This window comes from Haliotis rubra, unplaced genomic scaffold, assembly GCF_003918875.1.
Source record: "Haliotis rubra isolate DU_JTF1 unplaced genomic scaffold, ASM391887v1 Scf19, whole genome shotgun sequence".
In the NCBI taxonomy this organism is placed as follows: Eukaryota; Metazoa; Mollusca; class Gastropoda; order Lepetellida; family Haliotidae; genus Haliotis; species Haliotis rubra.
Genome location: NW_025765891.1, coordinates 858,719 through 881,092, shown reverse-complemented (window position 1 = coordinate 881,092; position 22,374 = coordinate 858,719). Strand labels below are relative to the sequence as shown.

Here is a 22,374-nt window from a genome sequence, read left to right as displayed (position 1 = left end):
TTGTAACAAATATTTATCAATCGTCAGTAATAAAGGCGGCTTCTGAAAGATTTGAAATACAGGGATGGATATGTTTAGTTTTCATGTTTTGACAATCGTCTAATCTTCCTGTGGTAACAGTACAAAAGAAGTGAACATTAAGTGATTTCTGATCGTCCTACGTGTTGTGATGAACTTGTCTGTTTACGACTGTTTAAACGCGGTTTAATCATTGGATTTGCCTAGAGAATGCAAAATAAAATTTCGTCAGCATCCGTGTCTAAAACATACGTGACAAATTCAAATAAATATCAAGAGAAAGATGTAACGCATCCGTCTCGACCATTTGGAATGTGATGTGCAATTGAGGGGAGGTAACTCCTACCCTTGTCGGTAGAGCGCGAGACTGTTCTCCAGTGAAGTAACATCTCTCTGCGTATTGTAAAAATTATTTTTTCAGCACTTGGAAGGAACACGTTACGAATCAATTCCAGCAGTTTAAATACAGCATAAATACAAACATGACAAAATGTTTCTTCAAGGAAACTGTCTCACTAGGTTTTCAGAAAATTTGAGATAAACCTTTTGATCGCCTTGAAGAATGTTTACGTGGCATGCAATTGAGGGGAGGTAACTCGAGCAGTCTGATGTCAGCAGCGGGTTCGTTATTCGTTATTTGTTTTTCGAATAACGTGATAGCAGTGGGTTCGTTGAGCCCATCAGTTCTATCAAATATAAAATATAGCTATCCAGCACCAAGTTTGTTGTTCAGACATGGAATAATAAGTATTAGGTGCCTGACTCCCAACAGATTCGTGTCTCGTTATTTATATGTCGAGTAACGATTAACGTGCTAGCAGTGGGTTCGTTATTCAACGGCTATACATGAAACCTACAGTGGTGAGGTCACATACACTGATACCCATGTAATGAGTGAGTTTGGTTTTACGCCGCTTTAGCAATATTCCAGCAATATCACGGCGGGGGACACAAGAAATGGGCTTCACACATTGTACCCACGTGGGGAATCGAACCCGGGTCTTCGGCGTCACGAGCGAACGCTTTAACCACTAGGCTACCCCACCGCCCACCCATGTAATGAAATACAGCAGGTTCATTTTACAGGTGTGCCACTGTGCAAGAGCTGTTTAGTCGGAGGACGAGGTGATGGACTGAGTGGTCAGTTGGATGAACTGAAATTGTAGTGCAATAACCAGTTGTTGGACTCGGGCTTGAGAACTGTAGACTGATATTCCATCAAGTACTGATTAACTAATTAACTTTAGCTAACTGGTGGTAGTACCAAGTACTAAGAAGGAAGTATTAAGTTTGAATGTACAGTTATGTAAACAAGAGCGTATGTGTGTGTGTGTGTGTGTGTGTGCGCGCGCGCGTGTGTGCGGTGTGATTGTTGTGACATGTATGAGGGTTATATGAACAGTGGGTTGTAAACAAATTGGCCCTGTAATCGTCGTTCTGTTGTTGTTCTGGGTTGTGACAGATAGACATTCTCCGCCTTGTTGAGGCCTACCAGCATGTGAACGATGCACATAAACCTAGACGTGTGATCAGGAACAATTTTGGATTCGAACACATAACCACAAGTTTTCTCGCACCGTTTTTCGCTAAAACACACAGCTTCTTATTAGGCTGGGCCACCCGCGCTCCGGGGTTGAATTCAAATTTGGTATTCAGAATACAAATGAAATATGAAATAAAACAAAATAACACATGGTCGTAGGATAAGAGTATGTTCAACGAAAACAACGAGAGATAATACAATGTGTGTACTTCCAACCATTGCTATGAAGTTCCACATTGAATGATGTTCAAAATGTTTCTTAAAGAGAATGTAACAACATTGCGGATGGTGTAGATTAACACGTGATGTGCGGGGTTGGCATGTCTCACTGCCAGGACACACAGGACTAAACACAGGATAGTTCAAGTTCCATCTCTTCTTGTTCTAGAGGAGAGTCAGCTCAGAGAATCTATGCTTGTCGTAAGAGCTGACACCATGGCAACTTGGGTGATTGAAAGTCATCGTATCCTGTCGAAATGAAACGTTGCTCATGATATCAATCACCGGTTCTCCTGATCCAGATACCATTATTACAGACGTAAGATGTTGTGAGGGTAACTGTGGTTGGTTGATCTCTTTGTCATTTTACAACACGATTCCCACTTATACAAACCTGGCGGAAACGGAGGAGGCTGAATGCTTTTAGCAATATCCCAGCAATATCACGGCGGGGGACACCAGAAATAGGCTTCACACATTGTGCCCATGTGGGGAATCGAACCCGAGCCTTCGGCGTGACGAGCGAACGCCTGTAAAGTCATGATATTTGATGATCTTCGAGTCTCCACGCATCTCAACTACCTACCTCTTAACAGTTGCACGGAAACGGGTATCAAGTTTAAATCTGTATAAGTTTTCTGAAGTCATGATCTCATGGATGATGGTGCTCACCCTTGCAGTTGCAAATACTACGTCTTGATGACAGCACGGTATCCAGGGTTATCGATTTTCATCAATTGATGACTACATATACATGATGACCGATTCAACTGGAGGACGTAAGCATGAGGATTACTGTAATGAATACATTCAACTGAATGAGTGAGTTTAGTTTTACGCCGCTATTAGCAACAGTCCATCAATGGCACGGTAGGGGACACCATAAATGGGCTTCACATATTGTACCCACGTAGGGAATCGAACCCGGGGTTTTTCGGCGTGACGAGCGAACGCTTTAACCACTCTGCTACCGCCTCTCTAATACATACAAACTGGTGAGGGAGTACCCTAATAACTCTTCTAGTAAGGCCCAGAACTTTTAGCCTACCCTTGTAGTTTGGCTATTCCTGAGTGCTGAACCATACATAGACTGTCATTCACAAACACATAACAGGTAACAAGTAATATTGTGATTCAGATCCAATGTTCAACAATAGAAGGTAAAATAGCCATATACATACATGTATACAGAGGTCGGTAATCTTAACTAATAGAAAACATCCAGTCGGAGACAGAATTGATGTCCATAGCTATCTGAGATGACGCATTTGCTGAGCTCTGTTCGTTCACGTGGTCATAGAATTCCGGGAGCAATTGTTGTATCATACTAGAAAACCGGACTCGGCTGCGATAGCGATGACCCCTTCCTCCAATATATCTCGGTTTTCTGGTTAGTTTGTACTTGACCTTAGGATTTCGTCCATAGTGTATTCGACCGAGACTGATAAATTTGATTGAGGGTCTGTTATTTATAAAGTTTATAAGAATATCATCTGTATGCAAACGAGTACACCCAAGATGTCTTTGATTAAATACAATGAGTGCTTTTGCAACCTCCCTCAGCAAGTTTACTCTCTGGACTTCATTGAAAGAGCTTCGGTCGTGGACAACGTTCGACAGCGTAACGCTGTCACTTACACCCTTCTGCACCAGCGCCATGTCAGCCAGCAGAGGTCCCATAAATACAACGCCCTTGAACAAAGGGACATAACTCGTGTCATTCAGATATAAGCTCACTCTCGCACAATGACGAATGTATCTAAAGCTTACCCTCTTAAACGTTCGAATCACCACTGTCTCCTTTGCAGGATTATACTTTGCTATATGCCAGCCTTGGAATATCATAGGTCTTTTATATATTGTAAAGTCCTTCAGTAACAGGATGGGTAATGATAGATGATGAAAAGCGCGGTGTTTCCCACTGCAAGGTTGATGGGCATGTGACTCTCTTTGCTTTGAGATATCGGGAGATAAAGGGCAGGATTTCTGTAGAAGAGCGAGGAGAGCCTCCTCAAGGGCCCGCACGGATATTCTGGAGTCCGGATCCTTTTTCATGCACTCAGCCGCCAGGTGAATCAGCTTGTCTATTTTAGCCAGACGCCCGATAGTTTGGAGGTTTTGCCCAGCGCTATATATATCACTTGCCGGAGTCGACTGGTCGTAAGACACTTCCGGTGGGAGGTAAACATGGCGTGATTTGTTGTCATATGGGTTGAAGTTCTTAACAGCCCTGCCATGGCGGAATGTAGAGTCCCCGAAGTCAATGAAATAAACCTTTGGGTCCGACCTTCTCCATTGGATGAGGATGTTTTTGTGGTGAAGATCATTATGGAGAACATACTTCTCGTTTATGTGTCTCAGCGCACCTGCTATTTGATAGGAAATGTTTAACCACTGGCAGCCACTGACTTTATGGGAGTTGTTGAACCACACGCCAATTGTGGAACTATTTTTTATATACTCTGACACTATTGACAAGTTATTCATACTCGGTCCAGTTGGCAGAAGACCAACTACGTCTGGGACGGAAGGTACGTCATCTAGATACGTCAGAATCCGTGCCTCGTGGAAGATTTGATGAAAGTTCTTGTTCATCAATGTCTTGACAATGATGGGTGTTCTAGAATCCTTAATCTCGGCTCTGTACACGACGCCCTCGTGGCCGCTCCCCACCTTCACAAAGGCCTTATTGCTGTCTACGTGGTGGACGACGGAGTCTTCGTGGAGAAGGCGGGGAACATAGCCAGACAGATCCCGCGGGACAGCATCAGGTTGAAACCCAAACTTCTGGAAGATGTTCACGTCGCCCCGATTGGGGCAGATTGTGTTATTTCGATGGAGATAGAACGATGTACTTGTGCAAATGTCTTGACCTGAATGAAAAAAATACATAATATCAAGATATGTACTGTGAACATTTTTTAAAGAGTGTTCAATATGTCTCCATAAAGAAAGGTTGATTCGATAAGATTTCTTTTGTCATTTTCGACATATGTATATAAACGTGTACTTATACTGACCAATCGCAGGGTAGATCCACAGCAGCAGAGAAGCCCATGCTACCAAGTATCTGTAGTATTCCATAGCTTACCTGAAACAGATGCAGAAGCTTAGAAGCCCGTCAGCGATTACTACTTGTTTAAACCTTTCTTGTAGTCTGTCTCACAGTCACTGAACTACATTATTGTCTCTCCATGCAATGCTAAAGTCCTAAGTGAAGCAAGTCTAGATTTCACCAGGTTCAGACTCTGAATCTCCTAACTCACTGGGGCTCCTTTTAAATTTAAATGGGTCTATTTGTTACTATCAAAACTATATACAGTGTATATTATAGGGACTAAGCGTTAGTCTAGCATGTTCGGCGCTGTGTCTAGTAAGTTTCAACAAATAAGCCCAAAAGGTACAAGGTCATAAAAGTGGCGAGGCAGCACAATGCTGCGTGATCATACCTCGCCTTCCATACAATGAAATATACACGGTACGTATACACAACATGGCAGGTACAAACAGGGCGTAACTGTTGTTATTGAATTCTAACGCTCATATTGAAACGTGTCGCTGATTAGAATATGACTGCACTCCATGGGTTTAGGGGCATCACAGCATAACCCTAAGCCTGGGTTTCACAGAGTTTTTAGAAATATTGCAGCAATATCACGGCGATGGACACCAGAAATGGGCTTCGCACATTGTACCCATGTGGGGAATCGAACCCTGTTGCCTGGTACAACGTTAGGTAACACAAACTTGCATGAATAAAGAGGTATTATCGGTAAGACATTCATTTAGTTTATTTTAAAATACTGTACATGTAATAACGTTACACATGTCCTTGAATTGTTTTATGTCATTTTGTTGATGCAGGTAGAAAGGATACGTGTCCAGCTATCGGGTACCCCCGTGAAGAGTAGGTTGAGATTAACATTAGATAAAATTAGATCTGGGAAATCTGTATTAATACTTCATTACCTGATGTCAGTGGTAAGTAATGAAACAAATGACAGTTCATCCTTGTAAAGGAAACAGTGTTAGATTAGTGACATGTAGCTACATATGTGTTTACATCCGGGTCTCCGCCGTAGGACTATAACTCGACTGACAGGTATGTGCTTTTGTTGACACAGGTATTCACCACCAGGAATATCAGACACAAATGACTTACTTGTGAATAGGATTTTACTTGAAAAAAAGACGTTACTTGTTACAGGTATAACCTTGACCTATACCTTCAGATACTGGCACAAAGACACATAACAGCAAGTCAGTTGGTGATTCGGTGACGCTACAGGTATAATAGATACAACAACATACAGGTACAGGTGGACTCGAATACATCTAATATACGGGGAGATATATACACATGGCGGTAGATACAATTTCAGGTAGATATAGGTAGAGGTAGATACAGGTACGACGATATAAGGTACAGGTAGAGGTAAATCGAAGGCATGTGTACATACATACATATATACGTACGTACATACGTACATACATACATACATCCATACATGCACACTGCTGCCCGCCCGCACCCGCCCGCACCCACCCCTACCACCCCCCCACACATCCATCCATCCATACACACACACACACACACACACACACACACACACACACACACCTACCTACACACCTACCTACCTACCTACCTACCTACCTACATACCTACATACCTACATACATACATACATACATACATACATACATACACATACACATACATACCTACCTACCTACCTACCTACCTACATACATACACACATACATACATCCATACACATACATACATACATACATACATACATACATACATACATACATACATACATACATACATACATACATACATACACATACACACACACACACACACACACACACATACACACACATACATACATACATACATACATACAGACAGACAGACAGACAGACAGACATACACTTACATGTATATACAATACATACAAATACCTGCAGATTTTCACATATTCAACACGATTGCAATATAGCGTCTAACTAGAAGGATTTGAAGAATGTACAATGTAATATTTTGTAATAATGTTATATTTGAGGTTGATATGAGTGTACGAAACACACTGATAGTTCGATTACATGTAAGCTGTGGAACATATTTGTTTCCTTATTGAAGACAGAAATAACTAACAAGCCTAATATTATACTCATGGTCCACAACACTAAGTCTACAAGATATACTTGATCGATCTTTGGATCATATTAACCCACCCCGCACAAGCAATACTTGAATATTTTTGTATTGTAACAGATATTAGGTATGCTTTATGTAAAGATTCGTGGCTGAAGAGCAAATGCGTGTTAGCATATATGCTAATTTCTTAGTATTTTTTTCCGTTCAGGCTTTCTCAAAGCAATCTTCGGCTCTTTTTATGTAAAGTTTTAGCTATTTACGACACCCTAATCCTTTCGTAGCCAAAGTCTCAACTATAAAAGGGTAATATTCATATTTGTCCGGTATTGGTTATTGTTGTTGAACTGCATGGTTGGCATTTTTGATTGAGATAGAAGTGTAGCATTTTCCCTGCGCCATAACATGTTAAAACACACACACACGCGCACATATACATAGCACATTTTTATGGCTAAGTAAATATTGTTACAGAAACAGGAACTCGACCGTACCTGTAATCTTGTGCAGTCTGAGTGAAGCATATGTTCCCTGCACGTCGCACGCATGCCGAGACTGGAGCCCAGTCTCTGTTTAACTGTATGGTACATGCGTGTCTGCTTGAACGGAAGAAAAGAGCCATAACTAAGTATTAATAATTCATTGCTTGTAAATTTGATTTTATAATTGTCTTATATAATGAACTGTACTGAAACCCTGTCTAGAAACCACGTGACAGTTTGTACAATGTGGCAGGTACGACGACGTCAACTTCCAAAAATACAGAGCAAACACATGAATCAGTGTCAAATACGTGACGTGAACGACCTATCATCAACACCTACAGAGCCGGCAGCAGGCCTCAGTGCTGTACACCTGCAGCAGTTACAGCTGCCACCCGCCATTAGCACCACAACGCCGTGCACAAAACCTCGCTATACAATGACAACAATGAGGAGATTAAGGTCAACCTGCAACTGTGATCGGTACATATAGGTTTTCTTTTGTAAATCTTCCTTCTCAGATTATGTCTACCTCTACCTTTAACTAGGTTTACCTGCATCTACCTCCACCTAATTTAGTCGTACCTGGATCTACCTCTACTTGAAAGTAGTTTTAACTGTATCTACCTCTACCTTTTATCTAGTTTTACCTGTATAAACCTCTACCTGGATCTACCTCTACCTAATTTAGTCGTATCTGTATCTACCTCTACCTGAAAGTAGTTTTAACTGTATCTACCTCTACCTGGAAGTAGTTTTAACTGTATCTACCTCTACCTTTTATCTAGTTTTACCTGTATAAACCTCTACCTGGATCTACCTCTACCTGGAAGTAGTTTTAACTGTATCTACCTCTACCTTTTATCTAGTTTTACCTGTATAAACCTCTACCTGTATCTACCTCTACCTGGAAGTAGTTTTAACTGTATCTACCTCTACCTTTCATCTAGTTTTACCTGTATAAACCTCTACATGGATCTACATCTACCTGGAAGTAGTTTTAACTGTATCTACCTCTACCTTTTATCTAGTTTTACCTGTATAAACCTCTACCTGTATCTACCTCTACCTGGAAGTAGTTTTAACTGTATCTACCTCTACCTTTCATCTAGTTTTACCCGTATAAACCTCTACCTGGATCTACCTCTACCTGGAAGTAGTTTTAACTGTATCTACCTCTACCATTTATCTAGTTTTACCTGTATAAAACTCTTCCTGGATCTTTCTCTACCTTTTTAGCTGTACCTTTTATCTAGGTTTATCTGTAGAAACCCCTACCTGTATCCTTCTCTACCTTTTTAGCTGTACCTGTATCTACCTCTACCTTTATCTACTATCCATATTAACGTCTACCTCTATCTACATAAGATTAACTTCACTGACATGTTCGGACAGGCGAACTTACATGTCTCACTCTCTAACATAATGCATAAATAAAACATCTCCTTATAATATGCTGGGATTTACATAGTCCCATTAAGAAGACCCCTAACATAGGATTACACGTCGTTGTGTTTCTTGTAGATTGTACCACAGTAACACAGTTTAATTGGGCTTTGTCTTAACGAGGTCTCCGCGCATAGCCTGTTTCTCTGTATCCTAATACTGGAAATATGAGAAGGTACAATTGAGAAAACGGTAATGTATGAATACAAAACCTCTTCATCAATATATAAAGTTAGCGAAATAAATAAACTTAGACATCGTTAATGATGAAATATTATTTTTGTATGCTGCTGCATTCCAGGTAAACACTGATGATTTAGAACTAAAGCTAGAAAGTCATTGCCTACCTGTCTGCAGATGTGGCAGTGTTCCAAGTTGAACTGCCGGAGAGTTCCATGTGGCACCAGTTATAAACATATGTGCCATGCAACATTGTAATGGACTGCAAATTGAGGCCTATATCGACCGAAGCTAAGTGGACTGATCAATGGCGAGCTAATAGAATGTATCTGATGTATGTTATTAAGTTCCTTTGATAAAGTCTGCCATTTCACAATGACAACTATGTATTAATGTTGTACAGTCTGTCGTACGTAAAGTGTTCACGGACGGCGCTTTGAGTGTCAGCTTTATGACGATTAAAATCAATAAAAGCATCAAGTCGACTCTGGGAGAGAATGATTCTGTAACACAATGTGCTGTCGATACTAGTAATAAGCTAACTTACAATGAATAAGAATAATAGCTGACATCTGCGAAACTTCAGGCGGCCGTTGCCCAGGTGGTCTATGTAAGCGTAATGCATAGTTACGTCCCTTAGTTGTTGCATGATCTGCTGATCGTAGGATCGAGTAGCACAGTGGTGAGTGAGTGAGTATGGTCTTACGTCGCTTTTAACAATATTCCAGCAATATCACGGCGGGGGACACCAGAAATGGGCTTCACACATTGTACCCATGTGGGGAATCAAACCCGGTTCTTGGGCGTGACGAGCGGATGCTTTAACCACTCGGCTACCCCGTCGCCCCTTCTTTAATAGAAAGTATGAGTCGAAATAGATTTTGTTGCTGAAAGCCGTCTCGCAACAAGGTATTTGGTGCAGCTGACAATATATTTTTCCTATCAGAATTCTGTCGGCCCCCCAACAAAAGTGACATTGTGTCATAGTTACATAGTACCAATCAAACATGATCCAATATCAATAGCCGTTGATATCTTTGTATGTGTACCAGTGGTTATGCTTGAAGTGTTATTTCTTCCGAGAGGCAGGAGTGGTCCAGTCGCCTGAAGCGTAGCAAATTGTATTGGAGAGTTGCCTCCCTTACCCGTACCAGAAACCTATTAACTGTTCTAAGCGGCTGTTCACACACACACACACACACACACACACACACACACACACACACACACACACACACGCACGCGCGCTACGCTCACACACACACACACACACACGCGCGCGCAAACACACACACACACACAAAATAACAAAAATATATAAAATGTCCAAATAGGTGACAGCTCCATTTTGTTACAACTGCAGTAAATTTGGAAATATCCTCCACTCTACTATTACTATCACGGAAAGCTGCTTAGTGAGGTATGCTGTGACCCAGGTCAAACACTCTTCACAATGCTCTTTGTAATCTTCGAGGAAAGGGCACGATCAATTGTACCTTAAACATTATGAAAAGCTGACACCCAAAGCTGATAAACATTTTTGTCTAGCTTATTATTGGAAAGTTGAAGTCATGTCTCTAATCACAGGTCTTGTGGAATGTGTTTCCCGCTGTGAATATATACTACAAACAAAAAGTATGGGAACACCCTAAAATTTGATAGTCATAAATAAACTTAGACGTGGTGAGGTCAATTATACTCTAAGGTAAAAATGCAACTTTTTGTGTGCTTAATGGGCACTTTAAACGACATGGAATATGCCGTCTGGAAACTGATTCAGTATTCGTTGAGTTTGAGTGAAATGAAACATTGTCAAAAAGAGCGAAAAACGAGGGTGCTGAAACTCACCAGCACCATGTTTGATTCAAAAGTTGCCATAAGCTGCATGGAAAGTCTGTCTTCCACACGCACTAGGTTGTTGTGATTGGGCGTTTGAATCAAACATAGTGCTGGTGTGTTTCAGCACCCTCGTTTTTCGTGTTTTAGATACGGATGAGGCGGTTTCATTGTTTTTAACTATACTACCCATCAAAGTTTAGACTCACTTAAAGCACTCACTATATGTTATGTATATGTATGTGGTTACATCGAAGATGAATTTCTCCACCAACTTGGGGAACCAACTGAAAACCTGAATTTATGCAGATGAATTGCACAAGGATGATGCTTCAAATTGCGAAGGCATGAGCAAATGTCGTGCATGTGAACAGATGCGTTTTGGTGTAAAGTTTTGTTAAGAATTCGCCAATTTTCACAGATTTTAATCATTTACTGAACTCATGACAATAATCTTTTCAATGTTACGAATATGTTTTACAATACACCAGTTCATAACTAAACAGTACCTTTAAACAGTATGGAATATTTTGCAAAAGCTAGTTTAGAACAGTGGACAAGTAAGTGGCTACATTTACACTAGTGAGTCTAAACTTTTGATGGGTAGTATACATAGTAATGTGATAAGGAACACATAACTCATAACCCCCATGCTTGACTGGAAAGAAGATTGGGCATATAATCATCTAAATAGTTTTGATATTTTGTAATGTAAACATGATGCACCACGGAGGCGCACGCTCAAAGAGCTACAATTTGATTTTTATTGTTTTATTACCCCGGATAACCCAAGTTATGCAAAACAATCACATTATGAAGAGTCGCTTGTCATTTAGCTTTTAAGTCTGAAAGACCGCGTGGTCAGGCACGCTGACTTGGTTGCCACATGTCATCGGTTCCCAATTGCGAAGATCGATGCTCATGCTGTTGATCACTGGATTGTCTGGTCCAGACTCGATTATTTACAGACCGCCGCCATATAACTGGAATATTGCTAAGTTGCGGTGTAAAACTAAACCCACTTACTCAGTCACTGAAAGACCGCATGTCACCACACTGGTCAGTTGGGTTTTATATACATTCAAAAAATTGATTTAAACGAAATTAAATTTAGTTAGTGTTATAATTTTATTTTCAGATTACCTAAAAACCTGATGATGACGGTTTCGTTTGCTTTTTGGTATACATAATGATAAAAATAGTTAATAAGATGCAATAATCATAAGAAGAATGAAAACTGACAATCGCCATTGGTATCATATGGTGCAGCTTTTATGTCTAACCCTCGTTCGTTTTCACATAAACAACAGGCACGTGTGTCTGGTGCATTATCGCCTTGACGCGGAAGGCGGTGCGATCAATGAACGCATGATTGTTGTGCCCAGGGCGGACAACATGCCGATATAATCGATACTTGGTAACACACACACTCCATGATGAAATATGACTATTATTTGTGGGGGAGGATTGCACATAAACTTGCTTTAGATATAAAGTTATGCCGAACTGGACACAATAATAATTCTTCTTTTTTTTTGTGCTCATATTCGTAGGCCACTCTGAACGGAAATAGATTTGGTTCGGCGTTGAACAAGCTGTGCTAGCGGTAAATAGAGTGAGTGAGTGAGGTAAAATGTCAACCAAACGCCAATAGTTTTAGAAAAAATATCATTATACATTAAACATGAATGTGATATTGGTGTTATACGTTTGTTACTGTTATTAGATCATGCAGTCATAGCTGACGTTGTATATATAGATTACATACACCTTCATGTTACTGGTTCACTGTGTGCTAATAAGGAACATCGGCTACAATTGCTACAGTAGTGCTTCCATAACACGACGAGGAAACATACCTAAATTAAACACCACTCAACATATCAACAATCAACGTGTTTGTAAATCCGATATAACTCTCCGGTTTAAAGAGGTTTCAGTGTATTCAGATACGAACACGTGTGTTGAAGATGAGCAGATGGATGTTCTGCACACCTTGTCGGTCTAAACCATCTGTTTACCTTTGATATCCTGATATAAGCCTGGCAGGTGACACTGCTGTCATAGTAACGTAATGTCACTTGACCTGGGTACTAGGCAACAGATGAAACGCGGAGCAGCCCTGCAGCCCAGTCTAACAAAAAGACACATTTCATGCACCTACCTTGCATTTACACATTTTCACACGTTGTCCATAACTGTCCCTGTATGAATACCGAGCGCACCGTTACATGTCTTCCTGGTAGTAATACACATATTGTGTGACGTGTCACGGTCCAGTGACGATACACGCCAGTCGGGGCGCGAGAACATGCAGGCTTATTTACACGCAATCGACATCCGACATCGATAAACTAGTATGAATTTCATCCGACAGACTGAGCTGCCCTTTGTAAATCAGAACGTGTTTTTAAGCTACGATATCATTAGGGTTACGCGTGTTCAGAAGGAACACTAATGAAAGAATGCTATTGTAAACACCGCGCCAGCCTTGCGTTGATCAATACTTCATACAATAATTGTACAACGCTTATAAATGCTTGACATTTTAAGTTGTGGCTAGTACGATTGAATGCGCCAGATAGGGTTTCAATTTCGTTTGTTTCTTGGCATAAATTACGAATACACAACTATAAAAAAAATGTCATTGAGTAACGTTCATTGACGTTATACACATTTTGATTTGTCATTTCGTGCAATGGTTAAAGAGATAATAAAATGAACGTAAAGTGGATGTATAGTAATATTCATCAGTGTCAGGGGGGTCATTTATAGACATCTGTTTCTCACAGAGAGATTGATAGCAAATATCACAATACCGTCAGCTAATTCACGGAAAACCCATACAATGTCTATATGTTCCTTTGTTCAAATAGTGTCGAGCCAACATACGTATCAATTTATGACCTGACCCAACTGTGTTCAGGTGCAACGACAGCATATCATTTCCATAAACAAGTAATAAAAATAGAAGAGATATGGAAACTAATCGATGTATTTCTCCATGGTGACTCAGCACGCCTGCAGTTCCCAGTGGGAGGACATGAGGTGTTTATAGCTTCACCGGAAGACACTATGACACTGACACTTCCGCGTTCAGGACATCTCACACAATATATGTGTTCTGAGTATTCTGTTACAAACGTTTCAGTTTGACCTGTTCTATTGAATATAACGTAATATTGCCAGATCCAAATTACCCAACTGGAGACGATGTTTGAGAAAGCTTTTTAATGATAATTAGTCAGGTATATCAACGGGACACTCAGGAGTGCAGGTACCCCAGCAACCTGTCAGTTTATAACATGTGTTATTTTGCTGTTTTGACTTTCACGCCCAATTGAATGTTTCGATGCATAATGGTTGTTTTCTGCTGTGACGATAATGTTACTTGAAATGGTTCGATGTTTTTGTTGATTGAAGAGTCCGAGCTTCACCATATGTTCAATAGCATGTATTAGTCATACGAGGTGTATTATCAAATATCCATGACTGTATAACACCGAGTTACTGTGACTGTAAGACATGGAATATTAATGACTGTATGACACTGCTATAAGGGATTACTTGGTCATGAGGTTAACCAGACTCACGGCGTTTGAGAGAGAGAGAGAGAGAGAGAGAGAGAGAGAGAGAGAGAGAGAGAGAGAGAGAGAGAGAGAGAGAGAGAGAGAGAGAGAGAGAGAGAGAGAGAGAGAGAGAGATAGAGAGAGAGAGAGAGAGCATGAGAGAGAGAGGGAGAGAGAGAGAGGATGTCCCAACTTTGTCATCTGGCTCAGCCAGTGTGTTGCACAATCCGTTGTCCCCACCGTAAGGATAGAGAGTAAGCAAGTGTTCATTCAAATCCATGTCATCATATCCTTAGAGCTTGGTGCGAGTGCGCTTAAATGCATAGGCGGATCCAGAGGGCATGGGAAGTGTGGGGTGTGAGGTGTGGGTGTGCAGGGGTGCGCATCCTGAACGTTTATTAAATGAGCATAGAAAGCGGGTGAAAATAAAGTGTGTGCAACAATAGCGACTTTTACTTAAAGAAAGTCTACTAAATTAAGGAGACTGACATTTGTAGACTACTATTGCTCAACGGATATCGGTAACTTCATTTCATGTCTCTCGAATTAACACTGTTGTATCAGCACTTGGCAAAGTTTTCAAAAGGTTCGGAAGGACACTTCCAAATCTGATACATCAAATGGTCAAATGACACATCAGTACTTGTGACCGATGCCTCAACTTATCGCGCGCCTGTTAGTTCCATTCTTACTGAATATAATGCCTTCATGTACGGAATAAGATTGAGATTTTACGTAAGCTTCGTTTAATACTCACATCAAACAATCGTTGTGAAGGTTCTTTTCTTATTGTCTTGCAAAGTGTTATTACTGAACATAGTGATATGTGCTATGGGAGTGTAATGAGGTTCAAGAGTTTTCACAAGGAGTTAGGTATCCAGAGAGAAATACACAACCGAGTCGTTGGCTTAATTAGAAAGTAAACGAAAGACACGAAATCGTGGCGATTCTGACTGACTGAGTTTAGTTTTACGCCGCTTTTAGCAATATTCCAGCAATATAACGGCGGGGACACCAGAAATGGGCTTAACACATTGTACCCATGTGGGGAATCGAACCCGGGTCTTCGGCGTGACGAGCCAACGCTTTAACCACCAGGCTACCCCACCGCCCCGACGATTCTGACTGTATCACAAGTATGTGTTATGAATCAAACTGTGATCATGATAACAAGTATTCGCGAAAAGCTGAGCCTATCTTGTACCAGTGCTGCCGTGCTAACTCAATCGTGTATACAGTGCATAGTATCTGTTTTATCGCTAGTTTAAAACAGATCTGTGATACTCTTGTTGTTTTACTGTTTACTTAAGTTTAAAGTCGTAATGTATATTTCTTTATTGTATGAATTGTTCTCGTCACGATATGGCTGAAACGTTGCCGATGTGGCAGTCAATTTTATCTCTCTCACTAACTTGATTTGAGGAGAAATAGTCTTTGATTACTGTATATACCAAACTCTCAGATTGCTGTCCAGCGTTCCAGACCTTATTGACCTCACGTCCTGCAGAACCGCGTCGCCATTACCATGCAGCGGCGAGTCATATCTACGATAGATTTAAGTTGACACAGCTATTTACAGTTATTGACAGTAGTTATTGTCGACGCGGATGTAGTTTTACCACGTATTAACAACGCAACTGTAGTTGCTTATTTGGTTGGTTTGTTATTTAACGCCGCACTCAGCAATATTCCAGCTATATGGCGGTGGTCTGTAAATAATAATGTCTGGACCAGACAATCCAGTGATCAACAGCATGAGCATCGATGACATGAGTCAACCAAGTCAGCCAGCCCAACCACCCAATCCCGTTTGTCGCATCTTACGGGTAACAGTGTAGCTGTAGTTACAACATATATTTTTGAAGGGCACGCTTTAGAATCAGTTTCAAATTATAAATATTTAGGCATTTATTTTACACCTGCTTTAAGTTGGGGAAAAGCCTGTCAACATTTACCTCAACAAGCAAAGAAGGGAACCTTTTCTCATTTAAAGTTTATTAAGCGTTATAACATCAACATTTCCAAATCATTGTTTTTATTTGATAGAATGATTTTACCCATCCTCGTATACGGCTCTAAATTTGGGGATATTGTTATAAGGGGAAAATGTATCCCTAAAGCATTAAGAGAAATACAGCAGATTCCGTACTTCGATTAGCAGTATGACTCAGAACTGATAACCTTTGGCTCAGAACGGTTAAACACATAATGGAGACAGAAAGTCGGGAATAAGAGAAAGATAAACATTGAGATATGAACTTGGTTAAAACTTTCGTGAGGCAAGGACACGACAAGGTCGTCAGAGGAAAGTTACAAAATACATGAGTTAAAGGGCGGAGACGGAAGTAACAAATCACTGGGATACGAGCTTGCTCTGTCTTGTGTTAAAGTTGTACTTGGAGAGATATGGGCTGAGAGACAGTAAACCTAAGTGAGTATAGAACTTGGTGTTGCGTTTATTCTTGAATGTATGTAGGCCAGTACATGAATGTGATGTAGTTAGTTAGGAGTCACGGTCGCCCGACGCCTCACTCCCTGACTGAGCATTCCCCATGGACCAAGCGAGTGCAGAGCTGTAGCTTACATCTCCCCTGACGAAATGGGATGTAGGCAAAATGGGATGTAGGCGAAATGGGAACATGCCCCCCTGACAATGTGGAACGACCATAACCAATGGGTAACTGCGATAGGGTTTACTAGCACCCAAACGCCAGTTACGACAATATCAAAATATGTCATGTATTGAAAATATTCAACTTTAATTTTGAAAACAATTACTAGGTCTTTCAAGTAATACTAGTAATGTCGCAGTACTTGGTGAGTTAGGAAGGTATCGATTATATGTATGTATGTAACAAAATGTATTAAATATTGGTTGAAAGTATTGTCCATGCCAGATTGTAGATATCCACTTATTTGTTATAAAATGATGTACTCACTTGATAATGTTGGTAGACAAACATGGGTTGGATTTGTTAGAGACTATTTGTTGTGAGTATGGTTTTGGTTTTGCTTGGCTAAATCAAGGTGTTGGAAATGCGCTTAGTAATTCTTTTGTACAAAGACTCAAAGATGTCTCTTTTCAAAAATGGTTATGTAATATAAATGAAAATGTTAAATTAAGTTTTTATGAAATATTTAAGTTCTCACTTCAACCTGAACAATATTTGTTTAACATAAAAACACAACTTTTTAAAAGGTTTATGACTACATTTCGCTGTGGATACAATAATTTACGTATTGAGTCAGGACGTTGGGAAAGTGTCTCAGTTGAAAATAGAGTGTGTTTATATTGTGAAAAAAATTATTCAGTAAGATTGCTTGAGGATGTTACTATACTTTCGTTACTATACTTTCCTTGATTATCACTGAACCGGATGGGAATAGTACTTTCTGATATCGACTCGATAGTTATGTATTTCACTGCCGCAAATAACGATGTTTCTGACGTTAAATCGGTGGTGCATTCTCCGTGCTGTTGACTGACTGACTGAGTTTGGTTTTACGCCGCTTTTAGCAATATTCCAGCAAAATCACGGCGGGGGACACCAGAAATGGGCTTCACACATTGTGCCCATGTGGGCATTCGAACCCGGGTCTTCGTCGTGCCGTGTTGTTGAAGTGTCGAGGCGAATAATACAGTTATATGCAATATATCTCCAAACGTAAAGCTGATTATTTGCGTGGAACAGACACTAACTTGAACGCCATTTTGTCACAGACTACAATGATCTTAGCTCCTAACAATCGCCTTGCGCAAGTGGATGGTGATTGTAGCCTAAGATAGCGATCTTAGGGATTTACAATAATTGTAGCCCAAATCGACGTCCGAATGCAGCGTATATATCAGAAGAAGTGGCTGTAAAATAACGTGGTTTACAACTGCCGTAGTCATCTGGGAAGTGACAATGATGATACTCACATTAAATCCATCAGTAAACGTATTGATGATAAATCATATCTGTGTGTATATACCTGCATGCATGCGTGCGTGCGTCCGTGGGTTCGTGCGTGAGAGTTTGAAGGATCATGAAACAACAGACGCGCTACTGTAACTATCGGAGATGGGAGTTAGGAATATTGTCATGATAAAAATGACACGGTTTTTAGGAAACTATAAATTTTGTTATTACTTATAACCGGTAATTCGATCTTTGGTCGAAGGCTTATTACGACTAACAACTGCCGCTTCGGTGTGTGTGTGTGTGTGCGCGTGCGCGCGTGCGTGCATTCATGCGTGTGTGTGTGTGTTGGGGAGGTGGGTGCAGGGATCACTTGTATGTAAAATTCAAAGTTTGCAATTTGAACACACAACAAACGAAATAAACAAGAATTTAGTGTTAAGTATGAAATAGAAAAAGTGAAGTTTAATTAAACTTGTCCCGGATCTTTTATGAAATTGTGTGCTTCTTCACCACGAAAACAACGTTCTCTATTAATGTTCTCTAGGTTACATTCGGTCCATTTGTAGGCAAATTGATTGTTCGTAATATCCAGCCCAATCTCTCTAGTGCACAGTTCTTCTTGTTAGACTGTTAAGGGAATGTAGTGACACTATTTATATTGATCGTGTAATTGTATCAAGATTAAGGATTCCGAATGTTTTTATAATCAAATCGATATCAGTGTCAACAGCTGCTATACTGGGAGTTGTGCGTTAACATTTACATCGCCATCTGACTTGCACCCAGACGCAGCTATTCTGGAGAACATCTATGCTTCCCTTGTTGATGTGTAATGTTACATCCTTGATACTCTAACCTTTATTACGTTGTACGTTATTCTGCAGTAAAAATAACCTAGCTCTAATAAATTAGATTTTTTCCGCAATGCCGAATGTTGTTTCTTGTGTTTTGACGCTTTAACGAAATTAGTTACATTAATTGATTTTATTGGTGAGCTCTCGTCAGCATATGGACATGCTATTTTTGTCTGTTGGATTAGTGACATATCAATCGATAACAAGCACAAATAGCGGGCGGAGATGCATTAATACTCGCTTGTCATGATGTAAGTATCTCCTTACTTTACACGCACTACCAAGAACTTTTTCTCAAGTGAGTGCTTACATAGAGACGTGAAACTCGGATCCGTGGTAGGAACAGATCAGTGTAGAATCTGCATCTGACTTTGAATCTGACTTTGAGACTGTGTGGAGACTCTGAACCATGTACAAACTTCGATCCGTGGAGAGACTCTGAACCATGTACAAACTCCGATCCGTGGAGAGACTCTGAACCATGTACAAACTTCGATCCGTGGAGAGACTCTGAACCATGTACAAACTTCGATCCGTGGAGAGACTCTGAACCGTGTACAAACTTCGATCCGTGGAGAGACTCTGAACCGTGTACAAACTTCGATCCGTGGAGAGACTCTGAACCATGTACAAACTTCGATCCGTGGAGAGACTCTGAACCGTGTACAAACTTCGATCCGTGGAGAGACTCTGAACCATGTACAAACTTCGATCCGTGGAGAGACTCTGAACCATGTACAAACTTCGATCCGTGGAGAGACTCTGAACCATGTACAAACTTCGATCCGTGGAGAGACTCTGAACCATGTACAAACTTCGATCCGTGGAGAGACTCTGAACCATGTACAAACTTCGATCCGTGGAGAGACTCTGAACCATGTACAAACTTCGATCCGTGGAGAGACTCTGAACCGTGTACAAACTTCGATCCGTGGAGAGACTCTGAACCGACCATGTACAAACTTCGATCCGTGGAGAGACTCTGAACCATGTACAAACTTCGATCCGTGGAGAGACTCTGAACCATGTACAAACTCCGATCCGTGGAGACTCTGAACCATGTACAAACTTCGATCCGTGGAGAGACTCTGAACCATGTACAAGACTCCGATCCGTGGAGAGACTCTGAACCGTGTACAAACTTCGATCCGTGGAGAGACTCTGAACCATGTACAAACTTCGATCCGTGGAGAGACTCTGAACCATGTACAAACTCTCGATCCGTGGAGACTCTGAACCATGTACAAACTCTCGATCCGTGGAGAGACTCTGAACCATGTACAAACTTCGATCCGTGGAGAGACTCTGAACCATGTACAAACTCGATCCGTGGAGAGACTCTGAACCATGTACAAACTTCGATCCGTGGAGAGACTCTGAACCATGTACAAACTCTCGATCCGTGAGAGACTCTGAACCATGTACAAACTCCGATCCGTGGAGAGACTCTGAACCATGTACAAACTCCGATCCGTGGAGAGACTCTGAACCATGTACAAACTTCGATCCGTGGAGAGACTCTGAACCATGTACAAACTTCGATCCGTGGAGAGACTCTGAACCATGTACAAACTCCGATCCGTGGAGAGACTCTGAACCATGTACAAACTCCGATCCGTGGAGAGACTCTGAACCATGTACAAACTTCGATCCGTGGAGAGACTCTGAACCGTGTACAAACTTCGATCCGTGGAGAGACTCTGAACCATGTACAAACTTCGATCCGTGGAGAGACTCTGAACCATGTACAACTTCGATCCGTGGAGACTCTCTGAACCATGTACAAACTTCGATCCGTGGAGACTCTGAACCATGTACAAACTTCGATCCGTGGAGAGACTCTGAACCATGTACAAACTCCGATCCGTGGAGAGACTCTGAACCGTGTACAAACTTCGATCCGTGGAGAGACTCTGAACCATGTACAAACTTCGATCCGTGGAGAGACTCTGAACCGTGTACAAACTTCGATCCGTGGAGAGACTCTGAACCGTGTACAAACTTCGATCCGTGGAGAGACTCTGAACTGTACAAACTTCGATCCGTGGAGACTCTGAACCGTGTACAAACTTCGATCCGTGGAGACTCTGAACCGTGTACAAACTTCGATCCGTGGAGAGACTCTGAACCATGTACAAACTCTGATCCGTGGAGAGACTCTGAACCATGTACAAACTTCGATCCGTGGAGAGACTCTGAACCATGTACAAACTCTGATCCGTGGAGAGACTCTGAACCATGTACAAACTTCGATCCGTGGAAAGACTCTGAACCGTGTACAAACTTCGATCCGTGGAGAGACTCTGAACCATGTACAAACTCTGATCCGTGGAAAGACTCTGAACCATGTACAAACTTCAATCCATGGAGAGTCTCTGAACCGTGTACAGACTTCGATCCGTGGAGAGACTCTGAACCATGTACAAACTTCGATCCGTGGAGAGACTCTGAACCATGTACAAACTTCGATCCGTGGAGAGACTCTGAACCATGTACAAACTTCGATCCGTGGAGAGACTCTGAACCATGTACAAACTTCGATCCGTGGAAAGACTCTGAACCGTGTACAAACTTCGATCCGTGGAGAGACTCTGAACCATGTACAAACTCTGATCCGTGGAGAGACTCTGAACCATGTACAAACTCCGATCCGTGGAGAGACTCTGAACCGTGTACAAACTTCGATCCGTGGAGAGACTCTGAACCATGTACAAACTCTGATCCGTGGAGAGACTCTGAACCATGTACAAACTCCGATCCGTGGAGAGACTCTGAACCGTGTACAAACTTCGATCCGTGGAGAGACTCTGAACCGTGTACAAACTTCGATCCGTGGAAAGACTCTGAACCGTGTACAAACTTCTATCCGTGGAGAGAATCTGAACGATGGGGAGACTTTGAATCTGACTTTGAGACTCTGAATCTGTGTGGGACGCCAATCTACGGTGAGACTTAGCTCCATTGTAGAACTCAGATCCGCGTTGAGACTCTGAACCGTGGTGAGACAACGATTTGTGATAAGACTCCGATCTGTGGTAGTACACAGGTCCGAAGTAAGACTATGGAAAACTCGGATCAACGGTAACACATATCTGTGGTGAGATTGAAATTCGTTTTTGGACTCGGCTTTATTGCATGATTCAGATCTATGATGA

At 41.3% G+C, this 22,374-nt stretch overlaps 1 protein-coding gene across 5 annotated transcripts; it reads right to left on the bottom strand.

The window, feature by feature from the left end:
* Positions 1–2,865: 2,865 nt before the first annotated feature.
* On the bottom strand, positions 2,866–13,166 carry LOC124274326. 5 transcript variants are annotated; one of them, XM_046709685.1, is made up of 4 exons: positions 13,056–13,166; positions 7,442–7,543; positions 4,801–4,871; positions 2,866–4,653 (listed from the first exon to the last, which is right to left on the bottom strand). In XM_046709685.1, the coding sequence occupies exons 3-4, from the start codon at positions 4,862–4,864 to the stop codon at positions 2,984–2,986; spliced, it is 1,734 nt and encodes a 577-aa protein (XP_046565641.1). In that variant the 5' UTR covers positions 4,865–4,871; positions 7,442–7,543; positions 13,056–13,166; the 3' UTR covers positions 2,866–2,983. The 5 variants fall into 5 exon arrangements, with proteins under 5 accessions (XP_046565641.1, XP_046565640.1, XP_046565638.1 ...); XM_046709684.1 differs by lacking the exon at positions 13,056–13,166 and adding an exon at positions 9,223–9,489; XM_046709682.1 differs by lacking the exon at positions 7,442–7,543.
* Between the last annotated feature and the right edge of the window lie 9,208 nt (positions 13,167–22,374).